Source organism: Bos taurus, chromosome 3, assembly GCF_002263795.3.
Source record: "Bos taurus isolate L1 Dominette 01449 registration number 42190680 breed Hereford chromosome 3, ARS-UCD2.0, whole genome shotgun sequence".
Classification (NCBI taxonomy): domain Eukaryota; kingdom Metazoa; phylum Chordata; class Mammalia; order Artiodactyla; family Bovidae; genus Bos; species Bos taurus.
In genome coordinates, this window is record NC_037330.1 from 92943296 (window position 1) to 92962112 (window position 18817).

General features: G+C 55.2%; 1 protein-coding gene across 15 annotated transcripts in view; it reads left to right on the forward strand.

Annotated features, from left to right (window-relative positions):
* Window positions 1–18817, forward strand: part of LRP8 (LDL receptor related protein 8) — a 77349-nt gene that overhangs the window by 24133 nt on the left and 34399 nt on the right. For all 15 annotated transcript variants that reach the window (NM_001097565.1, XM_024985285.2, XM_024985270.2 and 12 more), the window contains 1 exon segment: window positions 11747–11869. In NM_001097565.1, the coding sequence (NP_001091034.1) occupies window positions 11747–11869 (123 nt within the window).

The window sequence follows — 18817 nt, forward strand, 5'->3', positions numbered from 1 at the left end:
CTAAGCCTTGTCTGACTCCTTGCGACCCCATGGACTGCAGCACGCCAGTCTTCCCTGTCCTTTACCATCTCCTGGAGCTTGCTCAAACTCATGTCCATTGTGTCAGTGATGCCACCCAACCATCTCACCCTCTGTCATCCCCTTCTCCTCTTCCCTTCAGCGTCTTTTCCAGTGAGTTGGCCCTTCACATCAGGTGGCCAAAGTATATACAATTCACTATATAATTTCAACATCTATCATCTCCTGTACATCTTGCCCCAAAGGGTGTGACTATTGATTGATATCCCCATTTTGTAGGTGAGCAAACTGAGGCTCTGAGAAGTTAACTCACCTGTAGTTCCAGGACCCTGAGTTGCTTGCTGCCTGCACAGCTGCCAGCCACATGCAGGCTGGATTGAACAAGTCATGAGCAGCCCCAGGTGATCAGTGTGATGAGGGAGCCCGGGGGCATCTCTCACCGGAATCTGCTGCTGGGTGGGGTTGCCACCCATGCGCTCACACTTCCCCGCTGAGATGTTGAATGGACCTCGTTTCCTTCCCAATGCACCAAGAAGCCAGAAAAGAAACTGCCTCCTTCATCTGCTTTTAGAATCTACCTTTTCCTTCTGGATCAAATAAGATTTCTCAGGATGGGCTTCCTCAGCCCCTACTGCTTCCCCATTGGTGCAAAATCAGCCCTTCTTTGAGGTCCTACTCAAAAGGCTCCTATCTCATTGCCCTTGCCCCCCAAGCATGTCTCACCTACAGAGAGGAGAGGCGCTGGTGAGAGCTTCCTCAGGGGTGAGTTCAGCATCCTTGTTTTCAGCTGAGGCCCAGAGAGGGAGATGACTGCCTGAGGCCACACAGCATCATTACCACCCTTGATTCTGATCAGGACCGTCTAATCTTGTTCTGGGTCTGAACGGTTACATCTGAATTCTTGTCTCCTCACCCTGGCTGTAATTTCTGTGAGGGAAGGTCCACCTCTCACCTTTTTCTTTCCTGTTGAGCGTTAGGGATAAAAGGACCTGGATTCTGGTCCCGCCTTGAGCTCTGTGACCTTAGGACAGTCCGTTGCCTTTCAAGGGCTTTTGCTTCCTCATCTCTCAAAGGAAGTGATGCCTCCCTCCCCCGCCTCACAAAGCTGCTATGAAGACCCCTGATGAAGAGTGGGGGGTGGGGGGCTCACCGAATCTATTACTTGGCACCGCATTCATTCAGAATCCCACTTCTGCCAGATTTCCTTCAGCCTTTGCTGAATTTTCAGCCAGAGACTCCTTGTCCTCAGAACAGCCCCATAGTTCCCCACGGCTGAGCTGCGCTCCTTGGTGGCCCCTGCTGTAGGGCCCTTGCCCTCTCTTCATGGAGCATCCACCCTGAGCAACGGAAGTGCTCTGCCATCCTCACCAGCCAGCTGCACACCTGCCTCCCCTCTAGTGGCGGGTGCTGACTGCACAGGCTGGCAGCACGCAGCCCTGCCTGCATGCCTGGCGTGCCCTCCTTCTGTCCCTTCCGCTCTCCACCTGGAGGGTGGAGGTCCGTGAATCGTGCACATGAAAGCCTGACTCTCGTCTCCTCTGATGAGATTGAGGCATGGGGAAGGCAAGGGGCTTGGGGCAACCTGGAGTAGTGCTAAGGCTCTAAGGCTCAGAGTCAGAGGCTCTCCCACCCCCAACCCCCTCCCCCAACCAGGGCCTGGGTTTGCAGAATTCCCTCCCAATAATCCTGTGAAGGGCTTTCCTGCAGCCAAGGGCCCAAGGGCCCAGCTGCAATGGGAGAGGAAGGTTGCCCCTCCCTGAGGCCGGCTCCACAGTCTGGCTGGGCCTTGGGATGACTCACTGAGCCCGCTCTGGTCGGGTGGAGCCTCCTGGGGCCTCCAGGCTGTCAACAGGATGAGTGCTGTCTGGCCGGGCTGCAGAGCTTCACCTTGGCACTGACGGCCAGGGTGGGCACAGTGTGGAAGGCTGGCTGAGAGCACTGTCCTGGTAGGTCTGGCCTGCCAAAAATATGGCAGCAAAGTAAGCAGCCTGTGGAGACTTGAGCTGGTGAATGTTCTACCCTCGGTGCTCTGGGCCCCGGGCTGGAGTTCCACTCCTTTGGGCCTTGTTGGAGGTAGAGGGTGTCATCAGACACCGTCTAGGACTGATGCTTGAGCTGGACTTGAGGAGTGGGGGGTTTTGCCAGGTGGAGATGAGAAGTGTCTCCTGCAGGTGGAGCTACACAAGTACAGACACCAGGTAGGCAAGCCCACGGTTCGTCCGTGACCGTTGGGTGGGTGTGGGGCAGTGGTAGCCAGGGGTGGGTGAGAGCAGTTAGCAGAGCAGCTTGAAGTGTCCCTGAGCACCTGCTAAACCCTTGGTCAGGTTCTAGGGGAGATGGGAACCCAAAAGGACCAGGAAAGGTGGCTTTCTGATGATGGAGGGGCCTGCAACAGGTCAGTGACTACTGGCTGTGGATCTCCAGCCCCCACCTGGAGCCATGGAGGCAGATTGGGAGGGCCTGGGGACCGAGCCACGGATCCCCTCCTTTGCCAGCCTCACTCTGGACCTGGTGATAGTAGTACCATACCTAAAAAAAAAAAAAAAAAAGGGAAGTTAGAGATCATCTCGTCTAATCCAGTCCTGTCATGGAGGAAAAGAGCCAGGCCCAGAGAAGAGCTTACCAAGGTCACACAGTGGAGCCAGGCCCCCAGGCCAGGGGTTGGAGAGAGCCTACTGCTAACACCAGGCACAGTAAAATGGTCTTAACTTCTTTCTAGATAAAAGCCAGCAGCCATCCAGGCACAGGCCTCAACTACTTCGCAGAGCAGTGTCCTAATCCTCAGGCCTCCTACTGGCACCTCCTAGTGGGCAGAGGCTTCCTGGATTGCCAGCAAGGGGCTGAGGGTGACAGAGAGCTCGTACCAGCCTCCTGGGTGAGAAACTCTGGGCCAACACAGAAGGGACGCCCCCAGAGAGGCTCCAGCCCACCCAATCCCAGGAGATGGATTTCCCAATGACAGGGCGTCCTTGCCCATTTATCACCAGGATAGCCCAGTGGCGCTGTGTGCTCAGTCTTGTCTAACTCTAGGCAATCCTATGGACCACAGGCTGCCAGGCTCCTCTGTCCACGAGATTTTCCAGGCAAGAATACCGATGTGTGTCGCCGTGTCCTCCTCCAGGGGATCTTCTGGACCCAGGGATTGAACCTGCGTCTCCTGTACTATAGGCAGATTCTTTACCGCTGAGCCATCTGGGAAGCCCATAACCCAGTGAGGCTCCTCTCAAAATGCTTCTCCTACCACCTAATTGGTGAAAGCGGTTCATTTTCCACTCAGGTAGGGCTGTTTCCCAGCCGCTGCCTCGTGGGCAGAGGGTGCCTGAGTGAATGGGGTGGGGCAGCATTGAGGAGACAGGTGGTGGTCATCACTCCATCATTCACGTCCTTGTGCCACCTGGTGGCCTCTGAATAGGAACAGCTGGGCACCTTGTTCCTGCGTGCATGCTAAATAACTTCAGTCATGTCCAACTCTTTGCGACTTTATGGACTAGGGCCCGCCAGGCTCCTCTATCCATAGGATTCTCCTGGTAAGAATACTGGAGTGGATTGCCATGCCCTCCTCCAGGGGATCTTCCTGTCCCATGGATTGAACCCACATTTCTTACATCTCCTGCACTAGCAGGGGTTTCTTTACCACTAATGCCACCTGGGAAGTCTCACCTGATTCCCACTCCCTTAGCAAACCCGACGCAGGCTGCTGACTGAGGTGGCATCTGCCCTTGGGGACTTCTCAGGCCCCTCTGGCCTGGCCTTCTTGCCCTCCGCTGCAGAGCTCTGTCCACGGAGCCCTGGGCTTCCCAGTCCAAGTCAGTGGGGTGGAAGCCACAGAGCCCAGAGAGGTCCTCCGGCATTACCCAGCTTGTGGGTGGCAGAGCCCCCTGCAATGAGACCCGGAGCCTTTCCCTCAGCTGCGGAAGAGGAGGCAGAAGAGCTCCCTCTCCTGTCGGGGCTGGTGATGGAGAGCAGGGCCTGGAAGGTGGGATCCTTGGCAGGCTCTGAGGTCTGCCGGTGGGAGGCAGAGCCGTGACTGATGGGGTTAGACGGGACGGTCCCCAGGTCAGAGGAGGCTGAGTCCCCGCTGGGGCTAGCCACGTGCTCTCACCTGAGTGGAGGGACAGTGTGTGGGTGGAAACCAGGCAGGGCCCTGGCTGGAGGTCATGGAGGGTTTCCTGACCACGCCTCTGCTTTCTGATGGCTTCCACTCTGAGGATAGAGCAAGTTTCCCTCTAGCTGTTTCCTTGGGACCTCAAATCCAAGTGCCAAGGGGGTGTCCCAGACCCAGGGCGGGCAGTCCTGAGCCTGGAAATTGGGCAGGGAGTGGCTGTCCCCTCCATGCTACCAGCTGCTCTGAGCGGCACCCCTTGAGTGGTGCTCGGTCCTGTGCAGACACCTGCCAGGGACCCCTGCTGATCCCATCCACTCTCCCCACACCCACTCCCCCCGCCCCCTCACAGCTGTCACTGGCTCAATACCCTGCGTCCACAAATCACTACGACAGGAAGACCCCTTTGTCGTCTGTCCCTCGGAGACACGCATCTTCCCTGTGGCGACAGGGAGTCCCACATACCCCAGTGATGGCTTGGACCTCCCTTGGTGACAGGAGGGCCGGGGTGGGGCAGCGTCGGAGAGCAGCTGGGATGTGCCAGGGGCCTGGAAGAGGGACTTGGCTGCCGGAAGCCCCAGGGGATCCCCTGGAGCAGCACCGAGGAGCACAGCCCACCTGTGTCAGACCCAGACTGTCAGCGGGAGGGGTCCTCACAGATCTGCTCACCTGAGGAAGCTGAGGCCTAGTGGGAAGGGATCGCACAGTCTGTCAGGGGTGTGGGGCCACGGGTACTCTTTGGGCACCTGCTTGGCGTCAGATCCTGTGTGAAGGGGACACTGAGATGAAGGAAGTGCTGGCAGGTGCTGGCGTGTGGGGCCAGGGGGACACCCCGCTGAGGGACATTGTCCGATTTAAGAACAAAGAGCCCTCCCCAAAGAGTGGTCCTCCCACAGTCTCCGCTTCTTTCTTTCATCTTCTCTCTCAGGCCCTTCACATGCCCACCCCTCCCTGCCCCCCGCCCCCCAGCATCTGCTGCTGCGTTTCCTCTGTCTCCCCAGGTGGGATGAGAGGGTGGACGAGAAAGCGGACTCAGATGTCACCTGCTGATGGATGGTGGTGGCCTGAGCCCCGGAGCCCGCTGGGCAGCACAAAGCCTCGAGCCGAGCCCCTCCCCCTGCGCTCCGTGGGTGTCGGGACACTGTGGGAACGGCCTGCCTCTCTGGCAGCACCGGAGCCTTGGGTCTGACTGTCAGCGCGGACTCAGAGTCAGTCCCTCACAGGACAGGGTCGGGGGCATTCACAGCTTGTCGACATTACATGATTCGTGCAGGGACCATCTTGGAGTCCCGTCATCCGGCTGAGGTGTGTGGATCAGGGTGGCAGTCTTAGAACCTTGGGTTCTTGGAGAGTGAGCACCTTGAACCCTCAGAAGCTGTTCTAAATGTTATATTAGACTCATGGGATCTCCCCCCAACCCCCAACTCACGGGATCTTTAAACTGAGGGTTCTTAGGAACATCATGTGTCCGGGATGGGATCAGTGTCGGGTTTGAACCCAGTGCTGGGGGGTGCTGTGAGCCCAGGGTGTTATGGCCCCACCAGGGCTGCTGAGGGAGGGATGGGGCAAAGGCTGATGTGGACCCCTCTCACCCTGCTTTCAGTAGCACAGCTCCATTTTACTCTATTTTATACCCTGGGGTTTCACTTAGACAAAGCATTCCTCTGCTTGAAAACAAAGTTTTCCAGGCCTGTGCTGTGTGGCAGCTCTGTGCCACAACCCGCCACAGCCTTAGAGGGTGGCTCTGGCTGGCGGGTGAGCGGGCAGGCAGACTGGGCCTCCAGGGAGGGGGTGCAGGTTGCTCTGGGCCACCGTCTCCTCCCCCTCTCACTCCCGCTGTGTTGTTGCTGCAGCCAGAGAACACTCCGGGTCCGTCGTCCTGTTGACTGGGGTGACAGTTTAATAGTAGCTTCCTGGGCTGTCATTTAAATCTGCCTGCCAGGTTAGTAGGCCAGGGGCGGGCTGGCACGCCCCCTGCCCCCACCCCGGATCTTCCTTCAGCTGGCAGCGGTCGTCTTGGCAACGCCGGGGCCTGGCGAGCTCTGCAGAAGGGTAACCATGGGGGGAGTGGCTCTTTCATCTGCCCGACCTGGGTACCAGTGGCCCAGCTGCCTTCGGGCTGGGCTGCAGGGCCAGAGCCAGGACACTTGGGGCTGGTCCAGGCCTGGGAGAGGAAATGGGAACAGATGAGTCCCCTCTGTGCACAAGTCTCCAAGGTGGGGGTTTACATCTTTGCTCCTCCAGACTCTCAACTGCCCTGGGAGGGAAGGGATCTGCCCCAGGTGGCTCAGAAACAGTGCTCAGTTGGAATCATCTCATTTGTGGGTCTCTGCTCTGCCATCAAAAAATGTTCCCTGAGGCCCGCGACCTGTCTGCAGGAACCTGAGGGCTAACACAGCCCTCATCTCTCTCATCTCCCGGTCCTGTGTGGCCTGGTATCAGTGCCCCCCACCGCCCAGCCATCCTGGGCTCACCTCTAGACATGTCCCTGCTCTTAGGACTGAAACTCTCAGCTTCGCTCAGGGCCAAATGCTCTGGGAACAGTGTTTTGTGTTTTTCATGGCTTGGTGGAGGTGGCCCAGAGACAGAAGATTGGGTACCCGCCTCTGCTGTGTGACGATAGGCCAGTCCTTCCCCTCTCTGGACTTCATCTTCTGATCTGTAGGATGCAGGGCTCGTACTACAGCAGTGTTTCATCAAGTGCAATTCATTGCACTGGTTTTTCTTGGGAAATTAGTAGACATGGCATCCAACAAAGATGGTCTTTGGCTTAACAAATTTGGAAAGTATTGCAGGAAACAAAATCAATCTGATATCTTTCCCGTAGGCCTCTCAGGGTCCTTGGTGAGCCAATGGGCATCAAGAATCTCCCAAAGGGAAAAGAATAAAGCTTATGCCAAACATCTGAATGGATGGTCCCCAGCTGTCTGTTGGGGTCCCTCGTCTCTCCTCCCCTGCTAGGGCCTGGTGGTCCACGTACCCACCCCCACCCCCAAATACTGAAGGAGACCTGGGTAGCTTGGAGCTGTGGGTTTTGTTGGCTGTCCTGTGATTAGCAGGGATAGGGGCTTAGTCCCTGGATATGCTCAGGGAAAGCCAGGCCGCTGCACTGGGCCTCTGAGGGGCAGCCTGGTGCCAGGCAGGGTGAGTTGGCCCATGGCCTAGTAGAGCTGCCAGGCCCCTTGCCACTTAAGTGTCGAATGAGCCCCGAATGGCCACTCCACTGGCTCCTCCACACCCCATGCCGTTATCCCTCTCCTTGAATGCCCTTCTCCGCTCTCCTTACTCCCGCAGCTTGGCTGACCTTTCTTTCTTCCTTGAACACAGTCCCTTCCTCCAGGAAGCCTTCCCTGACCCCTGGGATGGTTGGGTAGCCCTCCCTGGCTTCCTGGCTACACAGTGTTACCAGGAGACAGAATACCTGGGCTCAGGTGCACGTGTGTGCTGTGCCTTTGATCTGCCGCCTCTCCCTGGGCTTGGCTTTTGCTTCTAGAATGGGAGAGCTGCAGAGGGGACTTCAAGGCCCTGGGCTCTGACAGGAGGGAGCACTGTGATTGCCAAGATGAAGCCACACTGAGCAGTTCTGCCCTGCAGCCCTGACTAATCTTTGTTTTGAAGCCCCCTGTCTGCACTGGGGCTGCGGGATGAGTGTGGGTGGGGAATAACAGCATGAAGGATGCACATTGTCTCGGGGAAGGGGCGGAGGAGCTGGGAGGTGCTGAGTGATCATAACAATTTCACAAGATCATAGGCTCTGGGCACAGAGAGGGGCTGAAGATGCAGTCAGCACCACACCTCCATACCAGATGAGGAGGTGGATGAGCCAGTGTCACACACACAGCAGCTGAGGCTGCTGACTTCACACATCGCAAACTCACACCTTTCTGCTTTTCGTGAAGTCCAGACACCATCTAATATAGCCCGACTGCTTCTCACAGCAACCCTGTGTGGTAAAGCAGGGATATGATCCCTGAATGTGGATGAAAAAAGTGAGACTCAGAGAAGTTGTGTAACTTGCAAAAGGGCACACAGCCCACAAGTGGCAGAACAGAGTTCCATCAACCGTGAGCAGCCTGACACTTTCCTTGGTCTGCGTTCTTGTTATGAAGAGCAGCTCTCGCTTCCTTTGTCTTGGATTTCCCATTCTCTCCCACTCGGCCATGGGGTTGGCCCCTCCCCACTGCCCTTTGGAATCCCGAGTCCTTTGTGGCAGCCCATCTGTTGCCATGGCACCAGATTATGATGTCGCAGACCCTGGATGACTGTGTACCATTCCTGGGCCGTGGAGGACAGGGATTCACAGAGGTGGGCATTGTCCAAGGGGCGACTGGCACAGAGGGACATAAATCCCTGGAAATAGAGAACCACGGCCCTGAGCCCAGCTTGGGAATCACCCTGGGAGCTGGAGCCAAGGCTGCCAAGGCCAGGAGAGTGGGGGCTGGCCTGGCTTGCTCTGACAGCCTCACAAGACTGCTGATCCCTCATCTCTTGGCAGGGCTGATGTAGCCTCTCTATACCGATCCACCCCTCACTAGGATGCTCGCTCAGATCCCTTTTTGCCTTCTGCCCTTGTGCCAGTGCTTCCTGGGGGAGCCACCCTCGCCACTTGCCCAGAGAGGGAAGGAGCTTGCCCAGCATCACCCAGAGAGGAGGTGGCCATGCCAGGATTTAGACAGCTCTGCTTCCAAATCCTTCCACGTGGTCACACTTCAGACAGGGCCCGCCCAGGTAGTTTAGCCCAGTTCCCAGCATGAAACTGACCATGCTGCCTCAGTTTCCCCAGGGTGGTGCATTAGCCAAGCACAGGTCGTCGAGGCCCAGGTTTACTGCACATTTCTGGGTACATTCCAGGGGAGCACTTCAATGTAGGTGCCTCTGGTCTATGATTGACCTTCCACATTGCCTTGCCCTGCAGCCCCTGGGATCTAGTCCCACTGCATTTGCCTCTCTGGGGTCCTCATTCTTAGCCTGATAATACCGTGGTGACTAAGGGACTTAGCACAGAGAGCCCAAGCTTTGGCAGCTGCACATGGGATTGAAATCCCACTTCTGCCACCTACCACATCTACCTCTTTGAGCCTCAATTTCCTCTTCTGTAAAATGGAATTAACAACAGCTGTCAGGATAGCTGTAAATCGTCACTGGGATATTGAATGAAAGGTGCTAGGGTGGAAAATGTTCAAACTGGTCATGACAGTGAATGAATCTGTTCCCTAAAACACTGCCAGAGGACATGCACCCTGAGGCTGCCATTTCCTCCCCTCAGGACTGTGATGGTGCCTGTGGCTGCTCTGGCTTCCTCGCTTGGGGCCCACCAGGACCTGGCACACTGTGGGAGGCCAAGCTCACTCCCAGAATGCCAGGGAGGAGAGGGTGCTTGGTGAGCATCTGGCTGGCCCAGGCCCAGCGATGGAGCCCCTCCATCACCTTCTCGGTCAGCCTGGCCCTTCTCTCCTGGGGTTTGCTGGTTGTGCACTTGCACTAACAGGCCGGGCTGATTCCCAATCCGTGTGCTCAGGGCACAGATACATGCTCACCAAGCACCGAGTTGGAGCTTCCGTGGACTTTCCCATCTACTCCAGGGCTTTTGTTCCATATCTGATGCCACTGGGCATTTTGTTTGGAGAGCCCTGGTGGGGAAGAAGGTTGGCTGACAGTGAGGTCAAATTGTGACCTCTGCTGCCCCTGAGCTGTGACCTTGAGTGTGTAACTTAACACCCTGGGACTGAATTTCCCCACGTAAAGTGAGGGCCACAGCAGGCCTTTCGTCGTGGGGTTTCCTGGTAAAGTGTTAAGCACAGAGCCTGGCTCATGGGATGCACTTGGAGAATGTTAGAACAGGAAAAAGAAAGCACGGGAATAGATGTTTCTTTTTCGGATGCAGAGCTTCCTGTGAAGGGAGCACTCTGGAAATGTCCAGGTGCCAGAGCTCATAACTGTACTTACTCTCTGATGTGTCATAGGCTGTGATTTGCCAAAAGGCGGTGACTCAATGGTTATGTCTGAGCAAATTCTGGGAGAAAGGGAAGGACAGGGAAACTCACCATGCTGCAGTTCAGGGGTCACAAAGAGCCAGACACGACTTAGCGACTGAACAACAGCAACATTGGTATCTATTACCCACGTCAACCCCTGAGTGCAGGGCTCAGGGAGGGCTTTCAGGGTCCTGGACTGGGAGGCAATGAGCTGGTTCTGATCACTGTGGTGTTGTGTTTCCCTGGGCCAGCCCTTTTCTGTCTCTAGGCCTCAGGCCCCCATCTGTAGGTAGACTCTGATTCCTCTGGTTTCTTCCCACCCTGCAAAGGCAGAGATGTTCTTCTAAGGAAGGTGTGAAAGCTCAGCCTAGAATGCAGATGCACTGCAAAGATTTCATTGAAAAGGAAGGCAGAAATGGAATGGATTCAGGAGCCCTAGTGTCTGTCCTCAAATCCTTGTTGGGCTGCTCAGGGGGAGGGAGCAGTCCTGTGGCTCCAGAGGAGGCCAGAGGGCCTGTGGGAGGATTTACATAACCCAAGGCTGGTCGCTGGGAAGGCGCTTCCTGGAAAGAGCTGGAGCCTGGCCTGCAGGTGTAGGAGCAGCGGCTATGTTTCCCTTGGGTTCAGTGGGCTCCACTGAAATTACCCTGAGTTGGGTCCGGTGTCGAATCTGATGTAATAGCCACACTGGAGGAGCATCGGGCCAGTGGAGGGACAGGGAGAAAAGCAAACCATGTTGGTCCCTGAGTTGGTCCCAGTTCTGCTCCCAGCTGTGAGAGCCCAGCCTGTTACGTATATCCCCCCTGAGGGTGTAGAACACCCCACTTCCTTTGCTTCTAATTCAGACTTGAACCATAAAAACAGCAATAGCTGCTGCTTACTGAGCATCTGCTGTGTACCAGGGTCTCTGTTGCCTGATCTTCATACATTACAACTTCTTGCTACTTCTCCTTAGAGCCCTTTGTTTCTTTCTCCCCATTACATAGATAAGAAAACAGAGGCTCAGAGGTCCAGTAACATCCCCAAGGTCACACAGATAGAAAGAGGCAGAGCTGGGATTCCAGCCTGCAGCGTGGCGGCCTCTCCTCCGGGCTGTAAAGGCCTTCAGGACAGAGACTGATTTGGATGTCTAGAGTCTCTTTCCCTCGCTGTGAACAAAACGTACCTCATTAATCTTGCCACGAGGTGATCACTTACTTTTGTGATTTATTATCATAAATAATAAGCTCCCTGGTGCTTGCAGAAGAGGCCTTGACTTCAGTCTGGCCGGAGGGAGGAGGAAAGGCAGGTAAAGGAACGGAGAACTGGCTGAAGGGGCCAAGGCAACCACTGTATGTGATCTGGGGAGGCTTCCTAGAGGCTGTGACAGTGAGACTGGACATGCGGGGAAGAGAGAGGTGTGATGGGGAGAGGCAGTCCCTTGGTGGTTGGTTGCTGTCACCCTTGTTGAACCTGGAGAACAGGGCCAGGGACTGCCTGTCTCCTCCTGGTGTGGAATGAATAAGTCTTTCTCTCCTGGAGCTGTGGGAGGTCATGTGGTCCAGTTTGCAGACGGAGGACGTTCTGGTCACCCTGTAGCCACCTGACTGTATGTCCTGGAAAAGCCTCCTGTGCCCACCAGGCCCCTCATACTCTTCTCCTTGCCCCACAGCCAAGAAGACCTGTGCAGACAGCGACTTCACCTGTAACAACGGCCACTGCATCCGAGAACGGTGGAAGTGTGATGGCGAGGAGGACTGTCCAGACGGCTCTGACGAGTCGGAGGCCACGTGCAGTGAGTCCTGCCCCTGGGCTGTGGTGGGGCCTGGCTCTGGGGCTCAGCTTCCTTGCCAGGTCTTCCTGGTGGGGAAGCTGCAGGCTCAGGTGAGGTGATCTGTCTCCTACAGCCCCATAGGCACTTTGTGCTGAGCACTCACGAGCTCCAGTGCTTCTAGTCGCTGGTGTCCGGTGACCTGTGTCTGGGCTTTCTTCCCAGCCCTCTGGCAGCTTGGGCCCTGCTCTTAGAGTTCCAGGAGCTAAAAGCAGCCCCTCTGAACCCTGATGGTGAGAAGCAGCCAGCACACATGCTACAGGCCTCCCCTCAGTTTCCCCCACTAGTATTTTTTTTGAGGACTCCAATCATAATTCTAATACTACTAATGGCAGTCGGTACTTGTCTAGCATCACTATCTGCAAAGCGCTGTCTGCTTTCATTCATCTTATTCCCAGGGTGGCCTCATGAGACAGGTACTGTCACGTTCCGATTTCTGCAGAGGTGGAAGCTGAGGCTCAGAGAGGTCGAGTGACTTGCCCAAGGCCACCTAGCTGGGGTTTTCAAGGCCCTAACTCTGTCCTCTGCTCTGGGCGGACTGAGCCTAGGAGCTTGGCCCAGATGGCAACAGGCAACAGGGGCAAGATGAAGGCCAAAGCCAAGCCCCAGGCCCGCCTCCTGCACTTAGCCTTTGTCTCTCTGTGATTTCTTTTGCAGGCCCTAATCCTCAAAGCAAACGAACACTGGGCAGGTCATTCCGTGACATTTGTTAAATTAAAAAGGAGATGAGAAGGGGGCGGGGAAGGACCCGGTGGTCCCAGAGGCAGAGCTCCAGCAGAATGAGCCTGAGACAAAAGGCCAGGAGAGGGACAGCACGTGGAGGGCCGTGGGGCTGAGGGGGACCTGCTAGTCGCAGTCCCCGGATCTTCCTTAGGGGTCACAGTCACCCCAGAGGCAGAGGTGGGAACAGCGGAGCCCAGCGTCCTATCTAGGCCTGTGGCTGGTGATAACTGGGTTTCCTTGTCTCCTAGCAACAGAGCTACCAGTCTCCGCATGCGAAACAGGGAACGGGAGAGAAAAAGGGAGAGCAGGAGCCACCCCTGCCCACGACAAGGGACTCCCTCGTTTCCTTGCACAGCTGCCTCGCCTCCCCAGCCACACCGCAGGCCCTACCCTTTGCTCACTCCACCCAGCAGCCCCTGCACCCCGATGCAGTCCTGGAGGTGCTGGACGGTGGGGGAGGGCAGCCCAGTGCTTTGTCCTGCGCTTCCGGAGGAACAAAGCCCAGCCACGCCCACTTGTGGCTCCTCCTCAGGGCCAGCTTGGGCGAGGGGTGGGTCTGTTCAGAGAGAAAGAAACTGAGGCTGGGACAGGTTCGGCTGCTTGCCCAAGGCGGCCCAGCTAACATAGGGCAGAGCCATGTGCAGCCCGGAGTGCATGTTTGGGGAGGGGAGCTGTGACCGCCTTGGCAGTCAGCCAGCTCAGCCATCCAGACCCCGTGCCTGCAGTTACCCTGGACACTGGGGATGGAGGGGAAGGGAGCGTCATCACAGTCATTACTGGGGTCTGTCCTGTTGCCGAAGAACTATGCTCCTGCTCCTCCCCACATCTCTGTCTGTTTGCAGTGGTGCTCCTTTCCATCTCCCTCCTGCCCAGCCCTGCACTTGGGCTGCCTCCCTTCTCTGCGTGCCCCCTCCTCCCCTTCTCCCTTGCCCTCTTTCTTCATCCTGCCTGTGTTTCTCTCTGTCTTCCCTCTTCTTGCCCCTCCCAGCACTTGCTGCCTTCCCATCTTCTGGGCTGTGCTGGGCTAGAGTGGTGGGGGGTGGCGGGTCTCTGGCCTCACACCTCCTGCCTCCCCAGGCCTGTTTCGGGCTCAGCTGTAAAGCATTTATCAGGTAGTTGAGTAACTAGAAGCCTAGAGATGCTGAGGGCCCTGCTTCTAAGACACACAGGTTGTTCGTGGCTGGTCTGCCTTCCATGACAAAAGGCAGGCTCTCAAGTCTCACTGGGGCTTGACAGAGTACTGTGTGGGAGCTGCCACCAGGGGAGTTGGGACACCCAGCTCTCTTCTCTGCATCCTGGGAGTCAGGGGGCTCTCCCAGTGATGCAGGGTGAGTCCTGCATGCTCTCCTGCCCCATCTGAGCTGTAGTCTCTAACATTCCAGAGTTCCAGAGACCATGATTCTAAGACTCCTGGACTCATAAGAGTCTGAGGTCCTTTTCTCCCTCGCCTGTACCCAGCTGGGCACAAGGCCAGGATCCCACTTTCTGTGCAGTTACACTGGTCACAGGTGGGAAGGCCTGTGTGTGGGGAGGGCTACCTGGAGGAGGTCAGCCAGTGTGGGACCTTGAGGGCCAGGCAGAATTGGGGGCAGCAGGACCTGGTAACAGGCTTGCTCATAGCCTCCTGACCAAGTGAGAACCCAGCAGCCAATTCACTGCCCATTTAGTTGGTGTTGTCATAGCAACCTCCACAGCCTACCAGGTTCCTGGGGACTGTGCCAGCTTTTAGGATAGATCCCCTTCCCCACCTGCAAAGAAAGATTATAGTCAGTAGTCAAATATAGTGGGTTTGATGTCTGATATACTCGGGTTCAGGTCCTTTAACCTGTGCGACCGCAGGCAAGTTGCCCAATCTCCCTGAGCCTTAGTTCATTCATCTGCAAAATGGGGCAATGGTACCTATCTTACATGGGTGGTGAGGACCAAATGAAAAAAAATGCACTCACAGTGTCGATGATGGAGGAAATGGCAGTGTGATTTTTATCATCGAGTTTTGACGTTAGGCCCTCTCCCCGATTTAAAATCTTCGCAGTTTAAGTGAAGATGCTTTGCGTGAAGTAGGGAGGGATTTGGGAGCAGGTTCCCATGCCTGTGTTCCCCTCTATATAATCTACATCTCACTGGCTGGGGTTCCTCCCAGATCTCTTTCCTTCTGGTTCTGGATTCTGTGGCTGTCACATTGAGCCAGGAGTCACAGCAGGAAAGCCCGGACATTTGCCTAATGAAAGTAGCATTTCAGCTCTAATTATAGCTCCCTTGATTGGGGATGTTTGTGACCCACCTTCAGGCATCTGTTGGGAGGTGTGCGGCATGTGGGTAGGGAAGCTGGTTCAAGGTGAATGAGTTACAATTCTGGGTGCTGCTTATTGAAAATGAGGTTTTAATCATGCATGTTAGAGCCTTTCCATCTGGAAGAGGGACCTCACTGATTAACCAAGCACACCTTCCTATCAGAGATTTTCTGAGCTTATCCAGCAAGTCAGGGGCCCACCCAGCTGACCCTGTGAGAAGGAGCTTGGTGTGACTGCCCCCTTCTGCACAGTGGGACGTCCATGCCATGCTTCCTGGGGCAGCAGCTGGACCCCACAGTCACCACTGCCTGAGCCCCTGGCCTCTGGGAGCTAGCAGTCCCTAAGTGGAGGCTGTTGGCCCTGCGCGTCCTGTGACCTGCACTGCTGATGTACTTGCTCAATAAGAAGCCGTCGGGCACTTTCCTTCCTTCAGTCAACAGACATTTCCCTCTTTATTAATTTGTGAGCTTCTGAATTAGATAAAGGATGGTTGGATTTGGATTTCTAAGACAAGATTCTCTGGGAATTTTTAAATGCCTGCGATCACTCTGGAGTACAGTGGCAGGCCCTTGGTGACTTGGAGGATTCCTGATGTCTGAGGAAGTGGGGCTCCTCATTCCTGCCCCTGAGAACCTGGAGATACTCGGACAGCAAGCCAGAGGCATTCCCTGGGGCATCTGTTTCTGAGAGAGAGAGAGCGAGAGAGGGAAAGAGATGGAGAGAGAAGGAGAAGTGTTCAGGTCAATGGTGGGGGCTGCATCATGGAGGGCCTCTGGACTCTAATAAGCTGTGATGTCTATCCCCAGGGGTGACACCTGGGCCCTCCCAGCCCTTTGCATTTCATGAAATAAAACAAGGGCAACTGTTTGCTTAGTTCCAAGTTTGCTCCGGGTTCTGTATAGGGATTTCCATGTTTCTTCATATAAACACCCACCAGCTCTGGGAGATGATGTAACCCCATGTGCCGGTGAGGGGAGCCAGGGTGCAGAGAGGTTAAGTGACTTGTTGAAGGACCTTCATATTAGTAAATTTGATGTGGAGTCCAAACCCATACTCTGTCTGATGCCAAACCCACGCTCTATCTCCCGCGCTACGCTGCCTGGGGCCTCTAGCTTCAGTTATCCTGAAAGTGGGCATTAGACAGCCACCTCCCATCTTGCAGACTTGCCTAAGCCAAGGCCCAGTGAGCCTCCTCCCTGCAGTGACCCTCTCCAGGGTCACCAGGAGACCATCGGGGCCTACTTCCCCCCGTGCAGTGTGAAGTGCCATAAGTTAACAGTGTTTGGGGGTTGAGGGAGCTGGGGAAGATGTGCAGCTCTGCTCTTCACAAGACTTTGAGCAAACGACTTATGCTCTCTGGGCTTCACTCTCCCCATCTGTAAAATGAAGGTGATAATAGCCTTCACTTCATGAAGAGATCATGCAGCGGTAATTAACCTCCCTGGCAATTCAGGAGACACAAGTGACCCAGATCCCTGGGTCAGGAAGATTCCCCTGGAGAGGGAAATGGCTATCCAGTCTGGTATTCTTGCCTGGAGAATCCCATGGACAGAGGAGCCTGGTGGGTTACAGTCCATGGGGTCTCAAAGAGTTAGACACGACTGAGCACACACACTTGAGGAGATGCTTCGCGTCAACACTCCCCAGAGCAGCTTCCGGGGCTGAGTAGTGAGCGGTCTGACCCAGGAGCTCAGAGGGCGAGGTCCGTGTCCTGCTTTGGGAAATAGCTGCATCACAACAGAGACAGCGAGGTTCCGGGAGAGACAGCGGTTGTCATGCCCAGCGTCCAGTACCCCGGGCAGGTCGCTTCCCCTCTCTGAACCTCTGTCTCCTGTCACTCCAGCCAGTGCTCCTCAGTGTGACCTCCAAGGCCTCTTGTGTCCCCCACATTCCAAGAAGGTGCCTCGGCTCTTTGAGGGTAGGAGGGCTGGTGTCAGGCACTACTGAATCCTCAAGAGCCTGTAATTAGAGCTGTCTATTTAGGGACACAGCAAATGTCTTATTAATTATAAAGAAAGGAAGCAGACGGATTGTTTAATCATTGTCCTTGCTGAAAGGTTATGCAATTAACTGTATAAATATTCATTCAAAGTTCAAGCAGCTGCCTGCTGCACTGGGGTATGCAGAACCAGGCCCCCGGAGATGGTACAGATGGGTCAAGGGCCGTTTCAATCACCTGGACTTTTGAGCAGAGAGTTTGGGGTTGGTTCTGGGCCATGATGTATGGATGTCATACATGTCATGTATGGATGTGAGAGTTGAATCATAAAAAAGGCTGAATGCTGAAGAATTGATGCTTTGACCTGTGGTGCTGGAGAAGACTCTTGAGAGTCCCCTGGATTGCGATGAGATCAAACCAGTCAATCCTAAGGGAAATCAACCGTGAATATTCATTGGAAGGACTGATGCTGAAGCTGAAGCTTCAATACTTTGGCCACCTGATGTGAAGAGCTGACTCATTGGAAAAGACCCTAATGCTGGGAAAGATTGAAGGCAGGAGGAGAAGGGGATAACAGAGGATGAGATGGTTGGATGGCATCATTGACTTAATGGACATAAGTTTGAACAAACTCCAGGAGATGGTGAAGGACAGGGAAGTCTGGCATGCTGCAGTCCATGGTGTCATAAAGAGTTGGACACGACTGAGCAACTGAACAACAGTGACTGGGCCACTACCCTACCCACAGGAGAGTGAGGGGTTTGATGGAAAGGGCAGGGTTTAGTCAAAGGACTGTAGACTCTGACTCTCACTGCTGTGCATTTGGGGCCAGTTACTCTGAGCTTTGGTCTGGGTCTCTCTGAGCTTTGGTTTCCTCATCTGTAAAATGGAGTGCTTACCTGCAGGACCAGTGTCCTGCTCTGTTCTAGGGGTGCCCCTAACTCCATCTTTGGTGCCCCTGGAGTTTCCACTCACAGCCTGCAGGGCCTGCTTATGTAGCAGGGAGAGGGTCAGGATGACATGGGAAAATATCAACTCAGCATAAAGTAGCCTGCCCCACAGTAGGTACTCAGTAACCACGGCTCCCTAACAACTCCCCATGAGCATCTGTTTCCTGAGGCCTGGCGCACAGATGCTGCCTCATCCCTCTGTCCCCTCTGTGTCAGGGGCTTGCAGACACACAGCGCCTCCTCTAACACTTTTCTGGAAGCGGATTTAAAAGACATGAAATCTCCTGTATCTTTTGGATTTGCAGAATGGTAACCCAGGGGTTCTCAAATGGGGTGCCTGAGAATCACCAGGGCAAGCAGGGGTGGGTGGAGTTGCTAAGATGCCTGGGCTCTGCCCTGGAAGCCTGGATTCAGTCTAGTGTGAGCTAGGATCCAAGAACCTGCACCCACCACCCACCAGCCCACCCCTTATCTGGGACATGCTGGTCGCTGCAGCCCCCTCATGTTCTGCTGGGCCCAGAGCAGGAAGTACTTTCTCAGTTCCTGCAGTGTGTGGGTGATGGAGGTGCTCTGGGCCCCTCCCCTGACTCCCAGGCCCCTCACCACCTGTACCACCTCCCCAAGGAAGCCTGTGTAAAGGGTCTTTGAGTATCAGTGCTTCCAGGGCTCTGCCCGACGGTATTTGTAAAGGGAAATTTCTGTAAAATGAATCCCATGAATCCTGTATTCCCAACAGGTTGCCTTATATTTATGAAATATATTCCTAGGGATAAATTTGGGGTCCACAGTTGAGAGGTCCAAGGTACTCCTTTCCCATGGTGTAGTAGCATCTTGGGGTCTTGACTCAGACACCTGCCCCCAACTCATCTTGCCTGTGTCCTTCTCTCCATCTCTTGTGGGCTTTCCCAGCTATGGAACTAAGAGGTTGGGGAAACTGGTCTGAGATTAGAGAGAAGAACTGAGGGTAAGGTACCAGGAACCCACTGCCTCCAGGGTGCCACGGACTGTT